The following is a 20,111-nucleotide window of genomic DNA, read 5'->3' on the forward strand; positions in this document are numbered from 1 at the left end:
CGGGGGGGGGGTATTACTCTTTGTGCGGCCATGGGTTTGGAGGGGCTTGTACCGGCATGCTGTCCTTGGGTCTTACAACACCCAGCGTCTCCTCACCTTCCTAGCCCTTGTGCTATCCTAGGCACTTTAACATTGGAGGTTGGGTCATCTAGACCCACTAGAAAGTGCGCTGAACCTTTTTTCTTCAATGATTTGTGATCTTCACTGGTGTCCATGGATTACATGAAATCTTTCCACCTTTATCCACCTTTGTCATGGTAGGGAGAACACCTCAATGGAAGGGGGGGGGGGGGGGGGGGGTCATCTAAGATAGCACAAGGGCTACGTGGACCAAAGTGCTTCATCTATTCAGAAAACCAGACAAAGATTGCACATAGAACCACATAGTCTGTTTTTTTAAATATTTATTTGGAAACAACAACTCATTTCTTCCACTTCTGCAACCTTTGCTGCAACTTAGGTGATACATAATAATGTATTAGTTCCACAGAACACCATCACAAAAGTTACCCTTTTATATGCAATTTTACCTTATTTTCTCCTTTTTGTATTTGAGTCACTTCTACATCATGACTTGTGCTTCAATAAGAACCTTTAGACATTTTCATCAAAAAAGTTTACAGAACAGAGGGAGCATTGCAATAGAAAATGTTGTAAGAAGAAGATACAATGGTTAAGGAAACATTGATACAGAGTACAAAGACATTTCAGGCAGAAACCTTCATGGCAGCTGCTGCTCTATTCTGCTCTTTTGAACGGCACCCTGGTGCCCTGCAACACACACACTCACTGCTGGTGAGCAGATTTTAGGCTAAATATTGCTTAGCTCCAAATAAGCCTTGTCAACAGAGTGGGGGGACGTGGCTGCAGAAAACAACGCGAAGAGCATCAGTGTCACAGCTGTGAAGCATTCCAACTTTCCAGACATCTTTGTAAAATCTGAGGATGCATAAGGTGCTTGGTCAGAAACTTACTCTGAATCCAGAAAAATATAAATATGCGGGTTGATTGCCTTGGCCTCGATGTACAAGAGAGGGTTGGGTTTGAAGGAGATGAATCTGTATTTACATGGAATGCTTTCTGCATTTATCATTCAACAACATCAAAGTTCTCCCAGTTATATGAAAGGTAAATGTAGGTTTGAAACAGCACAACACTTCGGCAGAAGGCCGAGGCGCGGGTTCATTCACTTAATGCCAGTAATCAATCTGAGCCTGTATAACTCAGAAATGTAAAATGATACCATGAAAGAAGATTAAAAACACGAGCAGCAGCGAAAATGTACAAACAATGGCCCCCACATTCCTGTTTCCTACTTTAAGTGCAGATTGATGCCAACAAGCAGACTCTTTAACTGTATTACTCATATACTGGCTAAATGTTCTCATAAATCTATGTGCGTATACTTTTAAGCAAAGAGCATATAAATAGGTTTGACATATAAAGCCAATTTACAGTGTACATATTCTGGCTCTAAAGTAAGCATTAGCAAAAATCCATGCTTTACATAGAAAAGGCATCCACCACGTTTAAGAAAAAAAATGTACATTTTATGAAACAATAATAAATAGTATTATAGAATTGCTGCTGTACACAAAAAGCCATCCTTTCAATTTCACTTATATAAAAATACGTTTTAGTGCAACCATATGTAATATCTATATCTTCACATCAATTTAAGGTGTCCAGAAAAACAATGGGAGGACATTTCCTAAAAGCTGATTCACAAAAATGTGACGGTGTTCTGTTCACGCCCACCTTGGTTTCATTCTACAACTAGGACAAAAAAGGCACGCACGTACAAGTCTGTTGTTGGTGTACCGTTTTCTTTTAAAGATAGGAGTTTGGTCCAGGCTCAATCAAATGTGCACACGCATTTGCACGGATGCCCTCTGTGAGCTTTGATGGACAGGGCCTGGGAAAAAGGGGAGAAACGTGCACACACACTTTCTTCATGTACCTGAAATGCGCAATCAGAGGGTCAGGGAACGTGTGCGCAGTCAGAGGACATGTGTGCAGTCAGGGGACATGTGCGCAGTCAGAGGACATGTGCGCAGTTAGAAGACAAGTGCGCAGTCAGAGGACATATGCGCAGTCAGAGGACATGTGCGCAGTTAGAAGACAAGTGCGCAGATTGTGCAAAATCTTGATTCCTACATTAGAATTATCCGAACTGGAAAACTTTTGTGTTCTTCTTTTGCCTCTTCTTGCTTCCTTTCCTAGTCACTCTCCGGGTTGGCAGGTTTGGATGCTGATGGAGACAGTTGGGGGTCAGATCCAGGGCTGTGGGGGACATGGGCAGAGGGGGGGGCTATGGGAGGAATAGGTCGGAGCTCCTGGCTGCTCAAGTGCTGATTCCCAGGGTTTTGGGGAGATTGAGAGGGATGGGGTATCAGCGATGAAATGCAGCCAATAGTCAGTGATGGGGGAGGGAAGGGAGAGAAGGATGGGGAAGCACTGCCACCTTTTCCTTCATTTCCCATGGCCCGCCTTACACCTGAGTCAATGCAGAGTGAGGCGATGGCTTGGGTGCAAGTCTGGATGCCCTCCTCCTGTTCAAGTCTGACCCCACCCCCCTCCCTCTGCTGAGGTGAACTTGCCTCCCTTGCCCCTTGTCCTTCTGCTGGACCCCTCCTCTTGCTTATGGAGCTGAAATGTGGAAAGTTGGCCTCCCCACAGTTGGAGTCCTCTGAAGTGCTCTTCTGCAAAGTCAAGTGGGACACGGCAGATGCCCCCCCCTGCTGGTCTAGGCAAGAACCTATGGGTGTGGGGGCAAAATTGACCATGTGGATTCCCCCGATGGGGATCAATGGCAAAGACGAGGGCATCTGAAACCAGAAAGGAGAATGGTGATTCCTCAGGATACTGACAGCTTCCCAGATTTATAGAATAGTCTAAAACTAGCTTTAAAAGCCCCACCTTGGACCCTCGCTCCAATACCCCTCCCCTTATTATACCTTCACTTTCACGTGTTTCGGTGTAGCTGTTTCTCATTTCACCCGTTTTTGTGCGTACGCCTGGGTCAGAGCTTGAGTGAAGGACCGCACATTTTCCCGTCAAGTTTGCTTTTTATAAATCTCAACTACTGCGTAGAGAGTGGCGTACGCCTTCTTTTGTGCGTACGCAACCTTTAGAAATGAGGCCCCACATGAGGGGAGAATTGTCTGACCTTTTGTGCACAAGACCAACTCTGCATTACACATCATTTTTCACCATTCTGATATTTCCAGCCAGGCAACAAGAGGCCATTGGATTTTCTGCCACTATTCCAAGCACAACACTCACTGTTTTGAGCATGTAACTTTAAAAGTGTTGTGTTCTTAAAAAAAATGATTGACAGATTCAAAAATACATGCAAACAAAACAGTTGGACTCTTAAAACTTAAAAATATGTGCAGTAAAGCTATTTTTACTTGAGAGACATTCTCTCTTATCTGCACTTGAAACAGAGCAGGGCACTATGTTCCAAATGTGTCACAAAAGCCAGCCAATCACAGACATGGACATGAAGGTTGATGCTGATTGGTCAGAGATTCTTCCAATCAGCTCGTGGACTGATGGGCCGTTGTTTTTTTTTTTTTTTTTTCAAACTTTATTGAATGTAAAAAAATCAATACAAAACAATGTTGAACAGTGAACAACAACGAAGGAACAAGCCAGGGGGTTTATACATTTTATGCATATATATTGAAACTAATACACAGATCTAATGTTTTGATGGCGTTCTTATTATCAGAGTTTCTTATTGTCTTAATGTATTGTTTGAACTCATTAATAAAGATGGAGAAATGAGGGGTATGATTCGTTACTTTTGATTTATGAATGTGCCATTTGCATAAAAACAACAAAAGGTTAATGAGGTACAACTGTTCTTTTTTATGAGATGGACAGTGGGTGATGCCAAACATAATATTTTCTAAGTACAGGCGGAAGTCAGGGTCAATGTGGGCAGAAATGAAATGACAAACTTTAGACCAGAGAGTGGTGGAAAAGGGACACGACCAAAATAAATGTACAGCGTCTTCTGGGTGTTCTTGACAAAAAGAGCAAGTAACATCAATAACTTCCTTGAACCTATGTAGATATAGTTTGGTTGGATAGAATTTATGGATTAGTTTGAATGAGATTTCTTTCACTTTATTGGTTAAAAAGTATTTTGCTGGTAAATTCCAAATCTTTTTCCATTCTAAATGATAAACTAAATTATTCCAAAAAGAAACTACGTAAGGAATGGAGACAACATCCTTCTGGAAGAGTGAGCGTATACGGCGATTTGTGTTGCGTGAAGAAGAAAAACAAATTTGGCCTATTTCTATTTTAGTCGGATCAATTGGCAATAAAGTTGGACTTTGCAATGATGAACTTTTGAATAATGTAATAATACATTTAGGAATTGCTTTCAAAACAAAGTTAAATTCGGTTTTTGGTATTTTGATGGAGTAGTTGAAGCAGAATTCTTCATGTGACATTAAAGCTCCGTTTGAATTAAACAGCTGATGAACCAAAAGGATGTTTTGATTAAACCATGATGGATAAAATAAAGATTTATGTCTATAAGTAATGTCTTTATTGTTCCATATGTAGTATCTGTGAGGAGAAAAATTGTGTTTGTAGATGAGTGACCAGGAAAGCAACATTTGTTTATGGAAGGAAGAAAGCTTAATTGGGATCTTTTGTACATTATAGTTACAGAATACAAGAAAGTTTATGCCTCCTAATTTGGAGAAAATGTAATTTGGTATGAAATTCCAGATTGAAGTTGGATTCTTAATAAAATGTCTTAGCCAATTAATTTTAAATGTATTATTTAATGTGCAAAAGTCTAGAAAGTTAAGACCACCCTTATCATAAGTGTTCATTACAACAGTTTTTTTAATGTAATGATTTTTGTTCCTCCAAATAAAGTTAAATAGAATTTTGTCAATGGTTTTCAGGACTTTTTTGTCAACATTGAGGGATAAGGCTGCGTACGTTAGGCGAGAGATTCCTTCAGCTTTAGTTAGCAAAACTCTGCCTCTCAATGATAAATCTCTCTGGAGCCAATGGTTCAGCTTTGTCTGTGTTTTATTAATAATTGGGTCAAAATTTAATTGGCATCTGGCTTTTTTATCTTTAGAGAAGGTGATTCCTAGGTAGGTAATGGACTCTTTCACTGGAATATTACAGATAGAGAGGACGTCGCAGTGTTTAAGAGCAAATAATTCACATTTTTTTATGTTTAAACAGAGTCCAGATGCAACGGAAAAATTATTAATCAGGTTAATGGCTAACGGTACCTGAGAATGATCTTTTAGAAAGAGGATGGTATCATCAGCGTGTTGGCTGATAGTGACTGTGTGGTCTGCTATTGAAATACCTTTTAGTGAGCTGAGTTTTCTAGAGTCAGTGAGGAGCTGGGTGCAGAGGAGGAATAAATAAGGGGAAATAGGGCATCCCTGCCTGACTCCTCTTTTTAGTAAAAATCGAGGAGAAGTCCCAGCATGAAGTTTGATAGAACAATTTCCTCCTGCATACATGGTTTTAACAGCTCTTCTAAAGAAAGGACCAAAACCAAATTTTTCTATCGCATGGAGTATGAAGTTGTGTTCAATTGTGTCAAAGGCTTTGTAAAAATCGAGAAAAAGAATAAAGCTTTCGTCGGGACAATAATCTGAATAACCAATTAAATCAAGTACTAATCTGATATTATTTGATATGTGTCTATTTTGCATGAAGCCAGACTGAGTCTCATCTATTATATTATCCAAAACCTTTTTTAACCTTTCAGCGAAGATTAAGGCAAGTATTTTATAATCATTGTTAAGCAGGCAGATTGGACGCCAATTGTCAATGAGGAGTAAATCCTTTTTAGGTTTGGGTATTAATGTTATAAGGCCCTGGGTTAAAGTAGGAGGAAGGAAGTTGTTGTTCAAGCTCTCCAGGAATAAATGGAGGAGGAAAGGAGAAAGTTGTTCGGAGAATGTTTTATAGAATTCAGAGGTTAAGCCGTCTGTGCCTGGAGATTTATTTAATTTGAGGTGTTCAATAGCTGATATAAGTTCATGTAGCAATAGTGGTTTATCACAGAATTCCTTCAAATCAGACTCAATTACCTTGGTGTCTGTGAGAGATTGTAAGAAGAGATTAGAAGTTTCTTCACAATATTTAGATTCATAAAGTTTAGTGTAGAAGTCAGAGCAGTAATTGGCTATTTTTTTAGGATTATCTGTAACATTCCCATCAATATTTAATTTTTGTATTGAATTATTTTTAGCATTTTGTCTTTCAAGGCGAAAGAAATCTGCAGTATTCTGCTCTCCTTCCTCCATCCATCTCCTCCTGCTTCTTATAAAGGCTCCCTCAGCTTTTCTTCGGTACATGTCATCCAGTTTATTTTGCAGATTAATTAAGTGTTTTTGCTCATTTTCGTTTAAGTCAACAGGAGATTTTTGTGTTAAAGATGTTATTTCTGAAATTAAGCTCTCCTCTTCAAATCTTTTAGCTTTAGCAAATGAGCTTCCATATGTTCTAAAATATTTAGATAATTCAAATTTTAGAATTTCCCAATTTCTGCCAAACTGTTTTTCTAAGGAAGCTTTCTGCCAGAAACGTTTAATTAGTAAGCAAACGGTTTTGGACACCTTATCATGTTGCAAGATAGAGTTATTTAATTTCCAGTATGAATTTCTGTAACAAGTGTTTGGATTTAAAAATATCTGGATTGAAATAGCTTTGTGATCTGTTAAAGGAGTGGTGAGAATTTTCACATTTATACAATTTTCATCAAGGCAGCTTGAAACCAGCCAAAAATCTATGCGAGAAAAGCTGGTCTGGGATTTATTGCTCCAGGTTAAAGAATTTACTTTAGAATTCTTATGTCTCCATCTACTAACTGAAATTTCTGCATGACTCGTATTAAACTGGAGGCCATAGAATTACTAGTTCTAGGAGGCCATCTGTCTAACAGACCATCCAGAGCAACATTAAAGTCCCCTCCCATCACAATCAAGGCATTTGGATATTTGGATAACCAGTGTAGAAGACGAGATTCTAATTTCTCCAACAATAAGTCATTTTCACATTTTGCGTTGTACCCATATATGTTTACAAGTAATACAAGAGAATCATTAGTATTAAGGACCAGAACAAAGAAATGACCTTTAGGATCCCCATCAGAATGCAATACGGCTCCATTAAAGGAGTTTTTCAAAACAGCAGCACCTGCTGCTCTTTCTGAGCCATGTGATAACCAGATATGGTTCCCCCACTGCGCCTTCCAGAACTGTACATCATCTTTAGTTGAATGTGTTTCTTGAAAAAAGGAGAAATCGGTTTTCTGTTGCTTTGCAAAAAGAAATAAGGCTTTTCGTTTGACATTCTGTCTCAACCCCCTGGCATTAAGAGAAAGAACAGAGAACGACAGTGTAGAAAAGAAAAGAAAAGAAAAAACTATAGAAAAAGTACTATAAGAGTAGAGAAAAACTCAAGTACTGAACAAATAACTATCTCTATTCCATTACTAACAGCAGAGCTATATGGGTTAATAACAATCTCTTTGTTCGGCAAAAAATATTTGTCAAAAATTGGCCATTAAAAATAAGGGAAGAAGGATACAGAAAACAAAAAGTGCATTTAAAAAATAGGCCATTTGTAAAAAAAGGGAAAATATATTTAGTCTTTTTTTTTTTTTAATCTATTTATTTATATATGTTTTTTATTATTTTGAATTATTGCTATCCTCTTTTTACCAGCTCACATATTTGGGAAAGTGTGCAAAATCACCTGTAAAAGTTCACCATTTGAAAAGCAAAAGCCCAAATCAAACCAGACCTTTTCAAGCTTGCCTCAGTGAAAAAGCGTGACAAGTCTGTCCTGGTGCTTGCAGAGCATCCTAGGTGGAGGAGGCCTCTGCAGAAGATGTGTCCATTTGGGATTGGTGAAAGTTTTCTGGTCGTACTTCTTTGCCTTCTATGATGACACGAATACCTGCAAAATGAGCCTTTGTTCCTTCTTTCTTTGCAGCCTCAATAATGGGCCACAGCTTATTTCTCAGCGCTTTGTCCTCTGAGGTCAGGTCTTCAGCAAATCTCAGTTTGTTGTTTCTGAGGTACTCGCTCCTTTAAGCTGCTCTCCACAGAAGATCTCTGGTCGATATGGATGTGAAGCGGATGAATGTCGTCCTCGGTCTGTCGGTTGCTCCTGTCTTCTTTCCGAGACGATAAGCCATGTCGATATCCCCTGTAATTTTTTCCTGAGAACTGGGAATCACAGCACAGCAGATGTTGGTGACTTTGGCTTTGATGTCTTCAGGGTTTCCCTCCGGCACACCGTGTAGTCTGAGGTTCCATCTTCGACCATATCTTTCAGCTTCATTAAGTTTATGCAGCAGTTCTGATATTTTCTGGTCGTATTTTTCATTTGCAGTTTTGACTTCTTTCATCTCCACTTTCAGAGTTTCAACTTCTGCAAATGCAAAGTCCAGGGATTTCTTCAGGCCCTCAATACTTAAAGTATTTTTGTTGATGAGGCCTTCTAGATTATCAGCCCGCGTGTTAATTGCGTCCAGAATGTTGTTCTGTAATTCTGACAAAGACATTTCAGCTTTTTGCTTTTTTCCCTTAGGTTTAACTGGCGTATCTGGAGTAGAGTCAGGCGGCAGACCGGAGCTAGTGTAGTCATGATCAGAGCTAGCAGCAGCAGCTGGAGCAGAGACAGCAGTTGGAGAGCTAGCTGTTTTCTCAATATCAAGAGGAACTCCGAACTCCATACCTTCTTCACGGACGGTAGGTTCTCTTCCTTTACGTTTTGTGTTTAGGTTGCTTGGCTTCATGATGAGCTGGAACGGGTTTCACAGGCTGCAGTGTAGCCAGCTTAGCTTAGCTTAGCCGTTTTCGATGTAGCCGATTTAGCTTAGCCGTTGTCCAGACCCCAAACAGCGGTAATAGATAGATTTAGATGAGAGGTGGTTTCTTTCAAAGGCTTGGAGATTGATCTTGGTTCTTTTAGATTTCTGTAGCGTGTACTTCTGTTAGTTAAAGTTTGGTTGTAAGGGATAGAGGATAGTTTCTTCACTCAACAAAAGAGCGTTGCTTCTGCATCGGTCGCCATCTTGACCGATCTCTCGGGCCGTTGATGGAAGTGAACATTGGTCTTCTCCATAACTGTTGAACCTTCTATCAAAAGCTTTTTTTACACAGTAAGTATTCTTTATATACTTTATATCCTTGAATCATTAATGTTTTTCACTATAATTTGTCACAATGATTTAAGGATGTACATTTGTCTGTTTCAAGTGCAAATGCCATTTGTGAGCACAGAAAATCTTTTAAGTTTAATGCTCGAAACAGTGAGTGTTGTGTTTGGAATAACGGTTTTAAAATCTCTCCATACTTGTTCTAGAATTCTCCCACAGAAACTCCTGCTTTCCTTTACGACCTGCTCCAGGCTCACAGGTACTGGAAACCACAACTTTGTTGCACAATAATAACTGCGATAAATAATATTCAAAAAAAGTGGAAGTACCGGGAATTGAGAATGAAGGGGAAGGTGACTGAACAGGACCTGAAGGGGGGCGCTGGATAGGTTGTTCTGGTTGGATCTATGATCCTGTTCTCCATGTAACAAGGAACCAGAGGGATGATTCTGAAAGAAAACAAACACACACACAAAAATCTCTTTTTACCAAGCATGGCCAATCAACCCCACCCTAACCCATCAACACCAACAGCAAACTCCTGACTCAGTTACCCCCCAGCTTAGAAACTGACAGAGCTGCTCTGATCCCGCTGAGGCTGCAGGGACCCCCCTCACAAAAACACTAAAACAAACCATCACATCATTTTTACCTCACAGACAAAAAGATAAGAGTGTGACTCACCTGAAATGTTTTTGGATTTTTTCATCTACACAACGTGACAATAGCTTCACATTGATCCCCAAAAATAATTTGGATCTTTTTTGAAATATGAGACTTTTTGGGACAACAAAGCCAGAAAAAATCCAAACTTAAAAAAGTGTGAAAAATTAAGATTATTTCTGGGTTAAACACAAAAAAGGACAAAGACAAAAGGATTATGGAACTAGAAATGATCTAATTGTGGATATGAAGTCGTTATGGAATTGATTCTTGTTATTTTCATATTAGCCTTTTTTAATATGAAAAACAGATCTCTATCTGACAATTATCCTAGAGGCAAGGTCTCCAAATGTTTTTAAAAAAGGAAGTCTTACAGTTTCCATCTCTGCGCAGGTCTGGAGTGTTCCCACTGGCAGTTCTGCTTGAAGACGAGCTGTGCTCCTCGGCCCCCAGACGACCCCCTGCTGGCTGAAAATGAATATGACAGGACTTCATTAAAGTCGGTCTAATATGGAGAGAAATTAGACTCAGTCGGATTTGTGCGTGCGTAATTCTTGATTTGTGCGTAAATTAGGATTTGTGCATAAATTTGGATTTGTGCGTGATTTGTTACTCACATAATACGTGTTGTGTATAAGTTAAAAAAATATAAAATGAAAAAAATACAAAATGCAATTTACGTATGCACAAATAAAGATTACAACAGCTTGAAACTACTTACACACACACATCTTTAAAAAACACGAACGAATCCATTGTTACGCACACACGAAGCCAAAGTTACGCACGGATCTACCGTGAGACTGTTTTCACGTCTCACAAATTCGTCCGTAAGTGCTGCGTTTAAATGCCAGTGGAATGCTCGGTCATTAGAATTTTCCTATCAGCCTTGAACAGATAAAAATACTACTTTTGGGTTGTTTTCAGTGAGGAATAAACATTATAAAACACTTCAAATCTCAAAAAGTTGACTTTGCATGATATAGACCCATTAATGAAAGTCACCTTTGATGGAGGGGTCCTCTGCATGGGGAGACATGCCGTATCATTCTTTTGTGTTGACCTTGAGGTGAAAGGTCGCGCTTGTAGTCTCTTCCTCGAGGGGACAGGGGCCTCGAAAGGGGGGACACCACCGCATGTCTCCTCCTTGGGGAGAGGTCTCTCCGGTACCCCCCTGCTGTGGAGATGTGGCGAAGAGGAGAGATGTCCCTCCGAGGGGAGAGGTGTCTGGCAGAGGGCGACAGGTTGCGACAGGGGGACAGGTATCGGTGCGTAGAGGGTGAGGAAGATGGGGAGATGGGCGACGGGCAGCCAGGGGGTTCCAACCCAGGAGATGAAAGGCGGGAGGAGGGGGAGGAGAGATCTGGTAGGTCCTCATCCATGGAGGAGGAAGGCAGGGCCAATAGTCTGCTGCCCAAAGGCTGCAGCTGGCATCCCGGATCCTCTGCTTGAAGGCGCTCCCTCCCTGCAGCATCACTGGGCTGGGCCTGGGGGGTGATCTGGATGCTTGGCACTGTGGTAAAGTAACCAAGCAGAGGGGGCCTCGGGGGGGTTCCGAGCAGATCAGTTGCTGTGGGGTGAAGAAGGTGAGGAGCAGGGTTCAAGGTGGCCACGTGAGCGATGGACATGGGGGGCAGGGCGTACAGCTGTGGACTGCAGGATCGAGAGCCAGTCTTGGGGGTGGAGTCCCCATCATAGTCATCCTCTTCATCGTCTTCATCCTCTACCTCATCGCCGTCATCCTCAGCGCCATCTGAATCGTCGGCATCAGAGAACTGGTGCTCCACAGACCTCTGCCTGGAGGTTTTCTCAGAAGATCCTCCATCATCTTCAGGAACATCTTTACGCAGGAGAAGAAGAAAAAAGAGGCGGGGCAAAAGCAAGAGGACAACATTGTTGGTGGGGGAAAAACAACACAAAAACAGTTCATTCATAGTAGTTGTGTTGAATGAAACAGCAGCAGAACTTCCTTCCTACAAAAGAGTAAAGGAAACATCCCGAATTTTGATACCGCCCACTGAGAAGCGACTGGTTCAGAACCAGAACTTTTGTCACTTCAGAAAAGCGCAGCCTCATGGGAAAATCTCTGCAAACCTGCAGGTCTTAAATCCTGATATATCAAGGAGGCTTTTAATCCCGAGCTGAAAGCTTCTTTAAGATTTAGATATCTCAACCTTTTAAAACTATCTTTTAGTTTGGGGATTTTAGTTTTTGTGAGTCCAGAACTGAACTGCCTGTCTGAGTCACTCTGACATTTGTGTCTCCTCTGCCCCAAAAAACCAAGACAGAGCGCCAAGGTAACACCTCTTTGCTCGTGAATTGAGACAAATTTTTGTCAACTGCCTGTTTATCTGCTCTAAAACTCAGCAGAAAATGAGAAACAATTTCAGTCTGAGTTAACAAAAAAAGATCAAAGCTTAAGTTGTTCAGACGCTGAAGTCCCAAGTTTCCTGTTACCATATTTGGTCTAAATAAGCCCAGGAAAGTCAAACCTAGTCTGGTGTGGGCTTTGAACCAGGAAGAGGAAGACACCTTAGCTTTGCATTTGACAGGAAAAGAGCATCTACCTACAGGCTACATTTTGGAGATCCATCCAACCACTTTTGTCAGTATTCTGATAACCAGACTGGAAAAGCTGAAGAGAATTAAAAAGAATCTGAATGATGTCCAGCTTCACCACAATGAAGATGAATGGGACAAAAAACCACTCATCTTTTCAGGAACGCCAGCAGCCACTGAGACTAATTCATCGTATGTGAATATTTTATGGGAAATCTTTTTTAACCCTCCTCAGAACAATGCCCCCTTTGGAAAAGTAGTGTTTTTTCCATAGAAGCAAATGAAGAAAGTGACAAAGAAGGGTTTAAGATGAAGGAACTGCAGGAAAAGATGCTGAACTCTGATCTGCTGCAACCATCAACTAAAGGTCAACTGCCTTCAGATTTAGAGAGAGAGGACCACAAAAGATTGTTTGACAACAGTCTAACAGGAGCAGCCCAGTAACCCCACCCAGAAACCGCCCAACGCCTTCAACAACTCCGGCAGCGTAAGCAGATGCTGGAGTGAGAAGCAGCAAATTCGTGTGACTCCTCCTACCTCCTTCTTCTGCCTCTGTGTCCTCCACTGAAGACATGGACACCCCCAGTTCCAGACACTTTTTGATATGCGCCTTGGACTTCATGTGCTTTGTCAGGTTTCCTGTCAGACAAAGACAGCATCATCGCTTAATCAAGAGGGATCACAGCTGATGATGAAATGCTTTTTAAATGCTCTCATTCATTCTTTCAGACAAGATTTCAACATGCGTGCCTGGATGAAGACAGTGTTCATGAGCATTGGAACCAATACCCAGCATGCAGTTCTGCAGTGCTCTGACATCTGGAAACCTAGAAAATACCTTTTGTTTTGAAGGCAAAGTTGCAGAACTTGCAGACGTATGGCCGCACATCAGTGTGTGTTCGGATGTGCTTCTTCAGCATGCTGGGTTTCTTACAGCGAATGCCACACTCCTCACAGATATATTTCCCTCGGCCGCGACCACGAACGTAAACGTAGTCCTCATTGGATTTATACCTGCAGAGCAAAAAAGGAGGCAACTTTATTTTCATTTTTCAAAGGGCTGAGAAGTCAGCGGCCTCTTTGAAACATGTTTTTTTCAACACATCAGCTAAATTCCAAGTTGTGCTTTGCTGGGGTTGGCCTAATTCTGGCATTTCCCCCAGAACCCTTTTATTTATTAGAGCTTCAGCAATAAATGTGCTTCATATTTTCAAGATTTACATTTGTTTTATTTTGTTTTTCATCATGCCCCTTTGAAAAGCTCTGAAACTAATCAAATTACTTTTTAACTGTACAGTGATCCCTCGCTATAACGCGGTTTACTTTTCACGGTTTTGCTACTTCACGGATTTGCATGGTGCATTGTGTTCTGACTGTACTTTGTATTTTTTCATAATCATTTTAAATTTTCTCCCGTTTAATCCAATTACTCTCGGGTCGTGGTGGGCGGGGCTAATCTCAGCGATTTGAAGCCTTCTGTTCACATTGATGATTCAAATTATTATTTGACAGTACAGAACAGAAGTTATTTGTTGAAAAAAACCGTTTCTAAAGTACTTTTATTTGTGAAACAAATGCTTGAGCCTGGAAAATGATTTGTTCTTTCTTTTCAATGTATAATAGAGTATTTAATTGTATAATAGTTGTTAAAACAATAAAGGTTTCTACTTCACGGATTTTGCCTATCACAGGTTCTTTTTGGATCGTAAACCCCGCGAAAAACAAGGGTTTACTGTACTCCAGTACAGATTACTAATTACTCTTTCGCCCTTTTTAATAATGAAATAAAATACAGTGAGGGGAAGATCATTTTGACCATTCCTGTATGCCCGTGTTTGACCACAGACTGGAGTGATTTCTGCATGTGGGAGGAGCCACTGAGTGGTTGGAGGTCACATGCTGAGGTAGGACAAATGTCCCGCTGATGCCACCCATAACCATCATTCCTTCCGTTTTATCTGCCCTCTGGGTGGCTCAACGGGGGACCATGGTTACCCCCCTCCCCCTTACACTGAAGTGAGATGGGTTTTATTTTCCATTCACTGGAAAAACCTTAAGATAAGCCCGCCAGCTTTTCTTCAGGTGTGGATCTGTCCCACAGGTTGCCCTGTGTGGGGGATTCAGACCTCTAAGCTGTTAGGTCCAGCTCCACCATGATGACCCTGCAGGACTTTCTCTTACTGGGGTGATGGGGATTTGCTGTCAGTGGACGTACCTCACTGTAAATGAAGCTTTAGAACAACACAGTAATTCAATTATTTTGCATTCAAAGAAATGAGAATTGAAGCAAATGGAAATGTGAAAAGGAACACGGGCTACGCTCTTCAGTCACTCAGTGGGTTTGAATGGAATATTTAGAAGATATAAAAAATATTTCTGTTTTAATCTGAACTCCATAGGTGGATAGTGATGAGTTACATTTAAACAGGTAAAAAGAGGTTAGTCCCCCCTTACTTTTAATTTTAATGTGTTAAATATAAAATATTAAAAGGAAAAAAATTAAATATTAAGTATAGAAAATTGTTTGAGTATTTTAGTTGTGTGTATTTAACAGTTCTTTTTTTCAACTTTTACTTGAGTCAATATTTAGACAACAATGTTTCATTTTCACTTGAGTAATCCCTACTTTCACTACTCTTACCAACATTTGACCTTTTTCCCAAATTAAACCTGCATGAGGAGACCAGGAAGGACCCACACCCCCATATTCCATCATCAGAAAATCACATCTGAAGGCATTAAAGATGTTGAAGCATCTGTGCATTTTGAATGAAACGGTCGCCCCCAAACACCGTCACTTGCTCCCCCCTGTGTTCTGCACTCACCCGCCCTCGAAGATCTTGATGCGGGTCGGTTCAGTTGAAAGCTGCTTGGCAGACGCCACCTTTTCCCCCAGCTCGACCTTTGACCGTTCCCAGGACTCCACCCCCTTCATCTTCCTCCCAAAGCAATTCAGGTCAGCAGGCCCCAAGTCCGGCTTCAGCTGCAGCAGTGGGTGAGGGACAACAGCTGTGAGTGATGCACACCAGCACAGCAACATGTCTGCAGATGTCAGGACATACCTGATCAAACATCAGCTTCCAGGCCACAGAAGACACCAGTTTTCCAGAGCTGGGGGGGCACATGGCTGCCAGCGTGAACAGCCATTCAGTGTTTTCCCTCTGCTTTGATCGCAGCAGAGCTAGGGCAGCCTTTGTACTGATGTTAAGAGGGTTGGGGTTGTGGGTGCTTACAGACCAGGAGCTGTAGACGGAGCAGTGGGAGGCGGCCTGGGTGCTGTTGGGTTTGGTGTAGTTACGGAAACACCAGCTGACTCTGCTGGTGGTGCGCAGGCTGGGAAAGTGCAGCAGCTGCTGGACCTCAGACAGGTTTGTAAAGAGCAGAGACTGTGCTCCCCCTGTCATTCCTGAGCTGTGGGTGGGAGCGGGCTTAAGCAGCAGGGCCTGTTTGTCAGAGCTCTCTGCATCGCTGGAGGACAGCATGGGCTCTGGGCTGGAGCTGGGACCTGGACTCACGTCATCCACATCCAGCCTTTCAGGAGAATCCTGACTGCATGACACCAGACCACGCTCTGTGACAATCTGGAGAGGGGGTGGGAAACTGTCACCCTGGGGGACATCAGAGAGGTGAGGGGCCGAGGAACGGACAGGGACGGCAATCTTGGTGGCAGCTGGGGGATCAGAAAGTGGGGGAGAAGAAGACATCCGCTCACACTCATCCACAGAGTCTTTGCTCCTGAGGGGGGCTCTCTGATTACTGCCCCCCTGCTTCTCAGGTGTTGTACCTCTTTCAGCTCCACTCAGCTCTACAGCACTCATTTCCTTTACAATCTGTCCATACATCCTCTCCTCCTTCACCCTCTTCTGCTGCTTGGACTGGATGAAGAGCTCAAGGGAGCTGGTGGGGGACAGCATGCGCTTGCCGCCTCCGATGGCCGAGCCAGAGGCGTCTGTGGTGGAAATGGTTCCTGAAGTCAGTGAAAGCGGGATGCCTGTATTCAGGTGTTTCTCTGAACCCTTCCAAAAAGACGAGCGCAGAAGATCACTGTCAGTGTGTCCTAGCAGAAGGGACAGGTTGAATCCGGATCTGCTTATGCCTCCAGGGGGGTTGCAGGGTCTCACACCACCAAGCGTGCTGTTCTCACACCGGTCTGCTCCTAAAGCGTCAGCTTCATTAGCATGGCATGACATGAACTGGCTAACACTGGTGTACGTGGCACTACCAAACACTGGAACATATGTCTGAATCCGAACAGGTACCACCAAACCAGGCGAAGTGGTCTTAGAGCTCAGGTTCTGGGTGGGTTGAAGGTGCCTCTGAAGCACGGAGTTGGCAGGTGAGAGCATGTTTATGTGAGATGGAAAAGAGGGGGAGTAAATATGAGTGCTCTGATGTTCTGTTTTTCCTTCGTACAATTGGGGGTCATAGACTTGCTGAGCAGACTGCTTTGGGGCTGCAGGTCCTGGAAGGCTGCTTGGTGATCTGAGGTGAAGCTTCTGGAGCTGCTGCTGCTGTCTGGCTGCCTTTTCTGCCTCCTGGTTCCAAAACGCACAGGGCTGGGAAAAAGGAGCAAAAGGGACCCCACCCTGGTACTGCTGGATTAAATCCCTATTTCTGACTTCAAGAACTGGATGTTCTCCCTCAGAGGAAGAGCCCTGGGCCTGAAGACGGTGCTGCTTGGGCCTGTTGAGGAAGACAGGTGTGGTGTCTGAGTTCCTACTATCAAAACGTCTGGTCAGCTTGAATTTTGTGCAGCGCAGCTTATTTTCTGACCTTCCAAAGCAAGGTTCATCTTGTAGGCTGTCATCACTGATACTCTGCCGGAAGACATGCTGGGGGGGCTGTTGGTGAGACCCCACGACTGTGAACAAATCCAGATGGTTTGGAATAAAATGGTTTGTTGGAACAAAAATGGTTTATTATGTCAAAGAAGGTTTCAGAGTGTTTTAAATGAAGGACAGCTCTTTGCCAGCATTGGTTTGAACATTTAGCAGAGGAATGGAACATTTCCTGAACATCCTCTTAATATTTAACCTGTGATATTACCTGGTCTCCTGGTTCTGATGGCCATTTCACTACTGCTGTGGGGGGATCCTGATGGGATGGGCCACACCCCATGCTCCAGGTTTTCTTGTTTGATTGACACCTGTCCTCCACCTATGTCCTGAAGGACTCCCTCCGGATACACACTCAGTGAGGCCTGTAAACCAATCAATGTGAGTGAATAATGAACAAGATCCAATGAGAGGGTATGAGAACACAGTTAGCAAGGGCATTCTGAGACATCATCCTATCTTGGCTGGATTACTGTAAGTCTCTTTCTTTTCCCTCTCCGGTCTCCAACTGTTCCAGAATGCTTCTGCTTGATGGTGGGAGTGGGCTTATTCTGCGCCAACAGTCCCGCACACAACTCAGAGGTGAACTTCTAATGAACTCCTGCTGCTCTGAGGAAACCATGTCCTAGAAAACAACACTGTTTTTTTTTTAATTTAAGCTTAAAATGACATCATTTTACATTAGTGGATCTTTAGCTGTGTTTTAGTGAGTTTTAATAACAGCAGCTTGTTTGCTAGTGGTCATGCTTGGGCTTCATATGAATAAAGGGATTGTTTGACCTAAATTCATCACTGGAAAGACCCTGTGTTGTATCTTCACTAAAGGAAAAAATGGATTTTAAAACCTAATTTCCTAAAGGTGTTTAAAAACATCAGCAACATTCTCAAATAGTGCATCTATTCAAAAAGTAGAAGTTCAGATGAGATGTTTTTAAAGTCTCACTCCAATCATCTTTTGATCTTTTGTAAAACTTATGCCCAGTGGTCTTTTAATTATGAAGATGTTGTTTTTATGTGTTCAGCCAAAATCAAAAACCCTATTTCGTTCTCTAGGACAGTGGTCCCCAACCACTGGGCCGCGGGAAATTTTGACACCGGGACGCACAGAAAGAAAAAATAATTTCCATTTTATTATTTTTTTCGAAAGAAACGTTTTATTTTGAAAAGTGACCGGATTCTCTCTGTTACATCCGTAACACGTAACGCACGTCAAAGTCGCGACATCAAACATCACGTGATACACTCCTTACACCCCCCCCCCCCCCCCCCCCCCCCACCGGTCCGCGGTAAACGTGCCTTGCGTTGTACCGGTCCGCGGTGACAAAAAGGTTGGGGACCACTGCTCTAGGATACCATTTCTGCAGAGCAGCAGTAGAAGTACTAGTAGTTGTGGGTGGGACTGTTTGTTCAGAATAAGCTCGTCCTGAACTCTCATCATCCTTTTGTTTACACTCTCTCCTGCTAGCTTATAGCTACTCACATTCCCAACCTAGCATTAGTGGTGCAACAAAACTGGTGAGCAACATCAGAGCTATCCAGTCATACAGTTTAGAGCAGGGGTGTCAAACTCATTTTGGTTCGGGGGCCACATTCAACCAGTCTGATCTCAAGTGGGCTGGACCAGTAACGTAAAAGCTAAATAACAGCTTTGTTTTAGTTTTTTTACTCAGTTGGAAAAAATGCCTCAACCAACAGAATAGCCTAATCACTTGTTACTACACAGTAATTCACATAGGCCAATGGATCTCAAATAAAATTAATTTCACTTAAAAAAAAGTTGGTCTATTCAATTTTATACAGACTGAATATTTGACATCTGACACTGAAGCAATCCAGAAACTATTCTTTATGGTGAGTCTCATAGTGGTGCTGAATGTTATATTCTTTGAGCATTGCGACCTGTTGATGACAACATTTTTGTCATTAGTCTGTCACTACTGATCATCCTTATAGCAACATAACAGCGGTGAGGCTCATAGGGAACCAAAGTGCATCTTGCCCAGACAGAGAGCTGTTATGTTTCGCGTTTGGCACGTGCAGAGATATGCTGTTTCACCTGTTTTGCTTTCCCTTTGCTTCCCCTAGTGGTGGAATTCCGCATTTTGGTTGTTTCTTTAAAAAATCATAACTCGCCACAGGAATGGACTAGAAACTTGCTTTCTTTTTAAAACATTCTTATGATTTTTGCTCTTCATGGATGGGCCGGAGTAAACCACCTGGCTGGTCGGATACGGCCCGTGGGCCGTATGTTTGACACCCCTGGTTTAGATCCAGATTCCAGCTCAGATGAAGAAAACAAAGACGTTCATGGATCTATTTGTCTGACAGTGGATGATCAGAATGGAGCAGAGCAGGGAGCTTATGTCTTGCTTGCAGTCATTTCCAACAGAATTTTTCATCTGTTTCCCGATTCACGATTTGAAAAAAATAAATTTTCAGAAGCACAGTTTTAAGTGTGATTTACTTTAAGAAGAAAAAAGCCACAAGAAAATGTAAAATAAAACAACACAGTTTTAATTGGAGTGGCTCTGTAAACAAGAAGCTGTGTGGTACCTGTCGAACAAGATATCCACGCCGACGTTCCTTCTTTGCAGATGTGCTGGTGTAAACCTCTCCCTGTCTGCAGGAAGGAAGGCTCCCATAGTCAAAAGATTTGCTGCGCATTTCAGGCAGCTCTGTGGGTAGTGTGCATGGTGCTTGCTCTGAAGAAGACCGTCTCATCTCCCTCTGTTGATGGTGGCTGGAAAAACTGCTGGGCACAGTCAGGAACTCTGACTGTTTTGCTCCAGATCCATTAGCCAATGAATCCTCCTGTCAGAGAAAGGAATTCAACTAAGGAACATTTCATTTTTCACATTTGACTTTTTGTGCTTGAGCTGGGT

General features: G+C 42.3%; 1 protein-coding gene across 5 annotated transcripts in view; it reads right to left on the reverse strand.

The window, feature by feature from the left end:
• Nucleotides 1-387: 387 nt before the first annotated feature.
• The window catches only part of hivep2 (human immunodeficiency virus type I enhancer binding protein 2), a 100,037-nt gene continuing 80,313 nt past the window's right edge, over nt 388-20,111 (reverse strand). For all 5 annotated transcript variants that reach the window (XM_020714613.2, XM_020714615.2, XM_020714614.2 and 2 more), the window contains 11 exons: nt 19,783-20,040; nt 17,441-17,594; nt 17,168-17,255; nt 15,457-17,077; nt 15,220-15,377; nt 13,233-13,408; nt 12,932-13,033; nt 10,841-11,675; nt 10,210-10,303; nt 9,502-9,621; nt 388-2,828 (listed from right to left, as the gene is read on the reverse strand). In XM_020714613.2, the coding sequence (XP_020570272.1) occupies nt 2,220-2,828; nt 9,502-9,621; nt 10,210-10,303; nt 10,841-11,675; nt 12,932-13,033; nt 13,233-13,408; nt 15,220-15,377; nt 15,457-17,077; nt 17,168-17,255; nt 17,441-17,594; nt 19,783-20,040 (4,215 nt within the window). In that variant the 3' untranslated portion in view covers nt 388-2,219. The remainder of the gene's footprint in view (nt 2,829-9,501; nt 9,622-10,209; nt 10,304-10,840; nt 11,676-12,931; nt 13,034-13,232; nt 13,409-15,219; nt 15,378-15,456; nt 17,078-17,167; nt 17,256-17,440; nt 17,595-19,782; nt 20,041-20,111) is intronic.

The sequence above is a fragment of the Oryzias latipes genome, chromosome 24 (genome assembly GCF_002234675.1).
Source record: "Oryzias latipes chromosome 24, ASM223467v1".
In the NCBI taxonomy this organism is placed as follows: Eukaryota; Metazoa; Chordata; class Actinopteri; order Beloniformes; family Adrianichthyidae; genus Oryzias; species Oryzias latipes.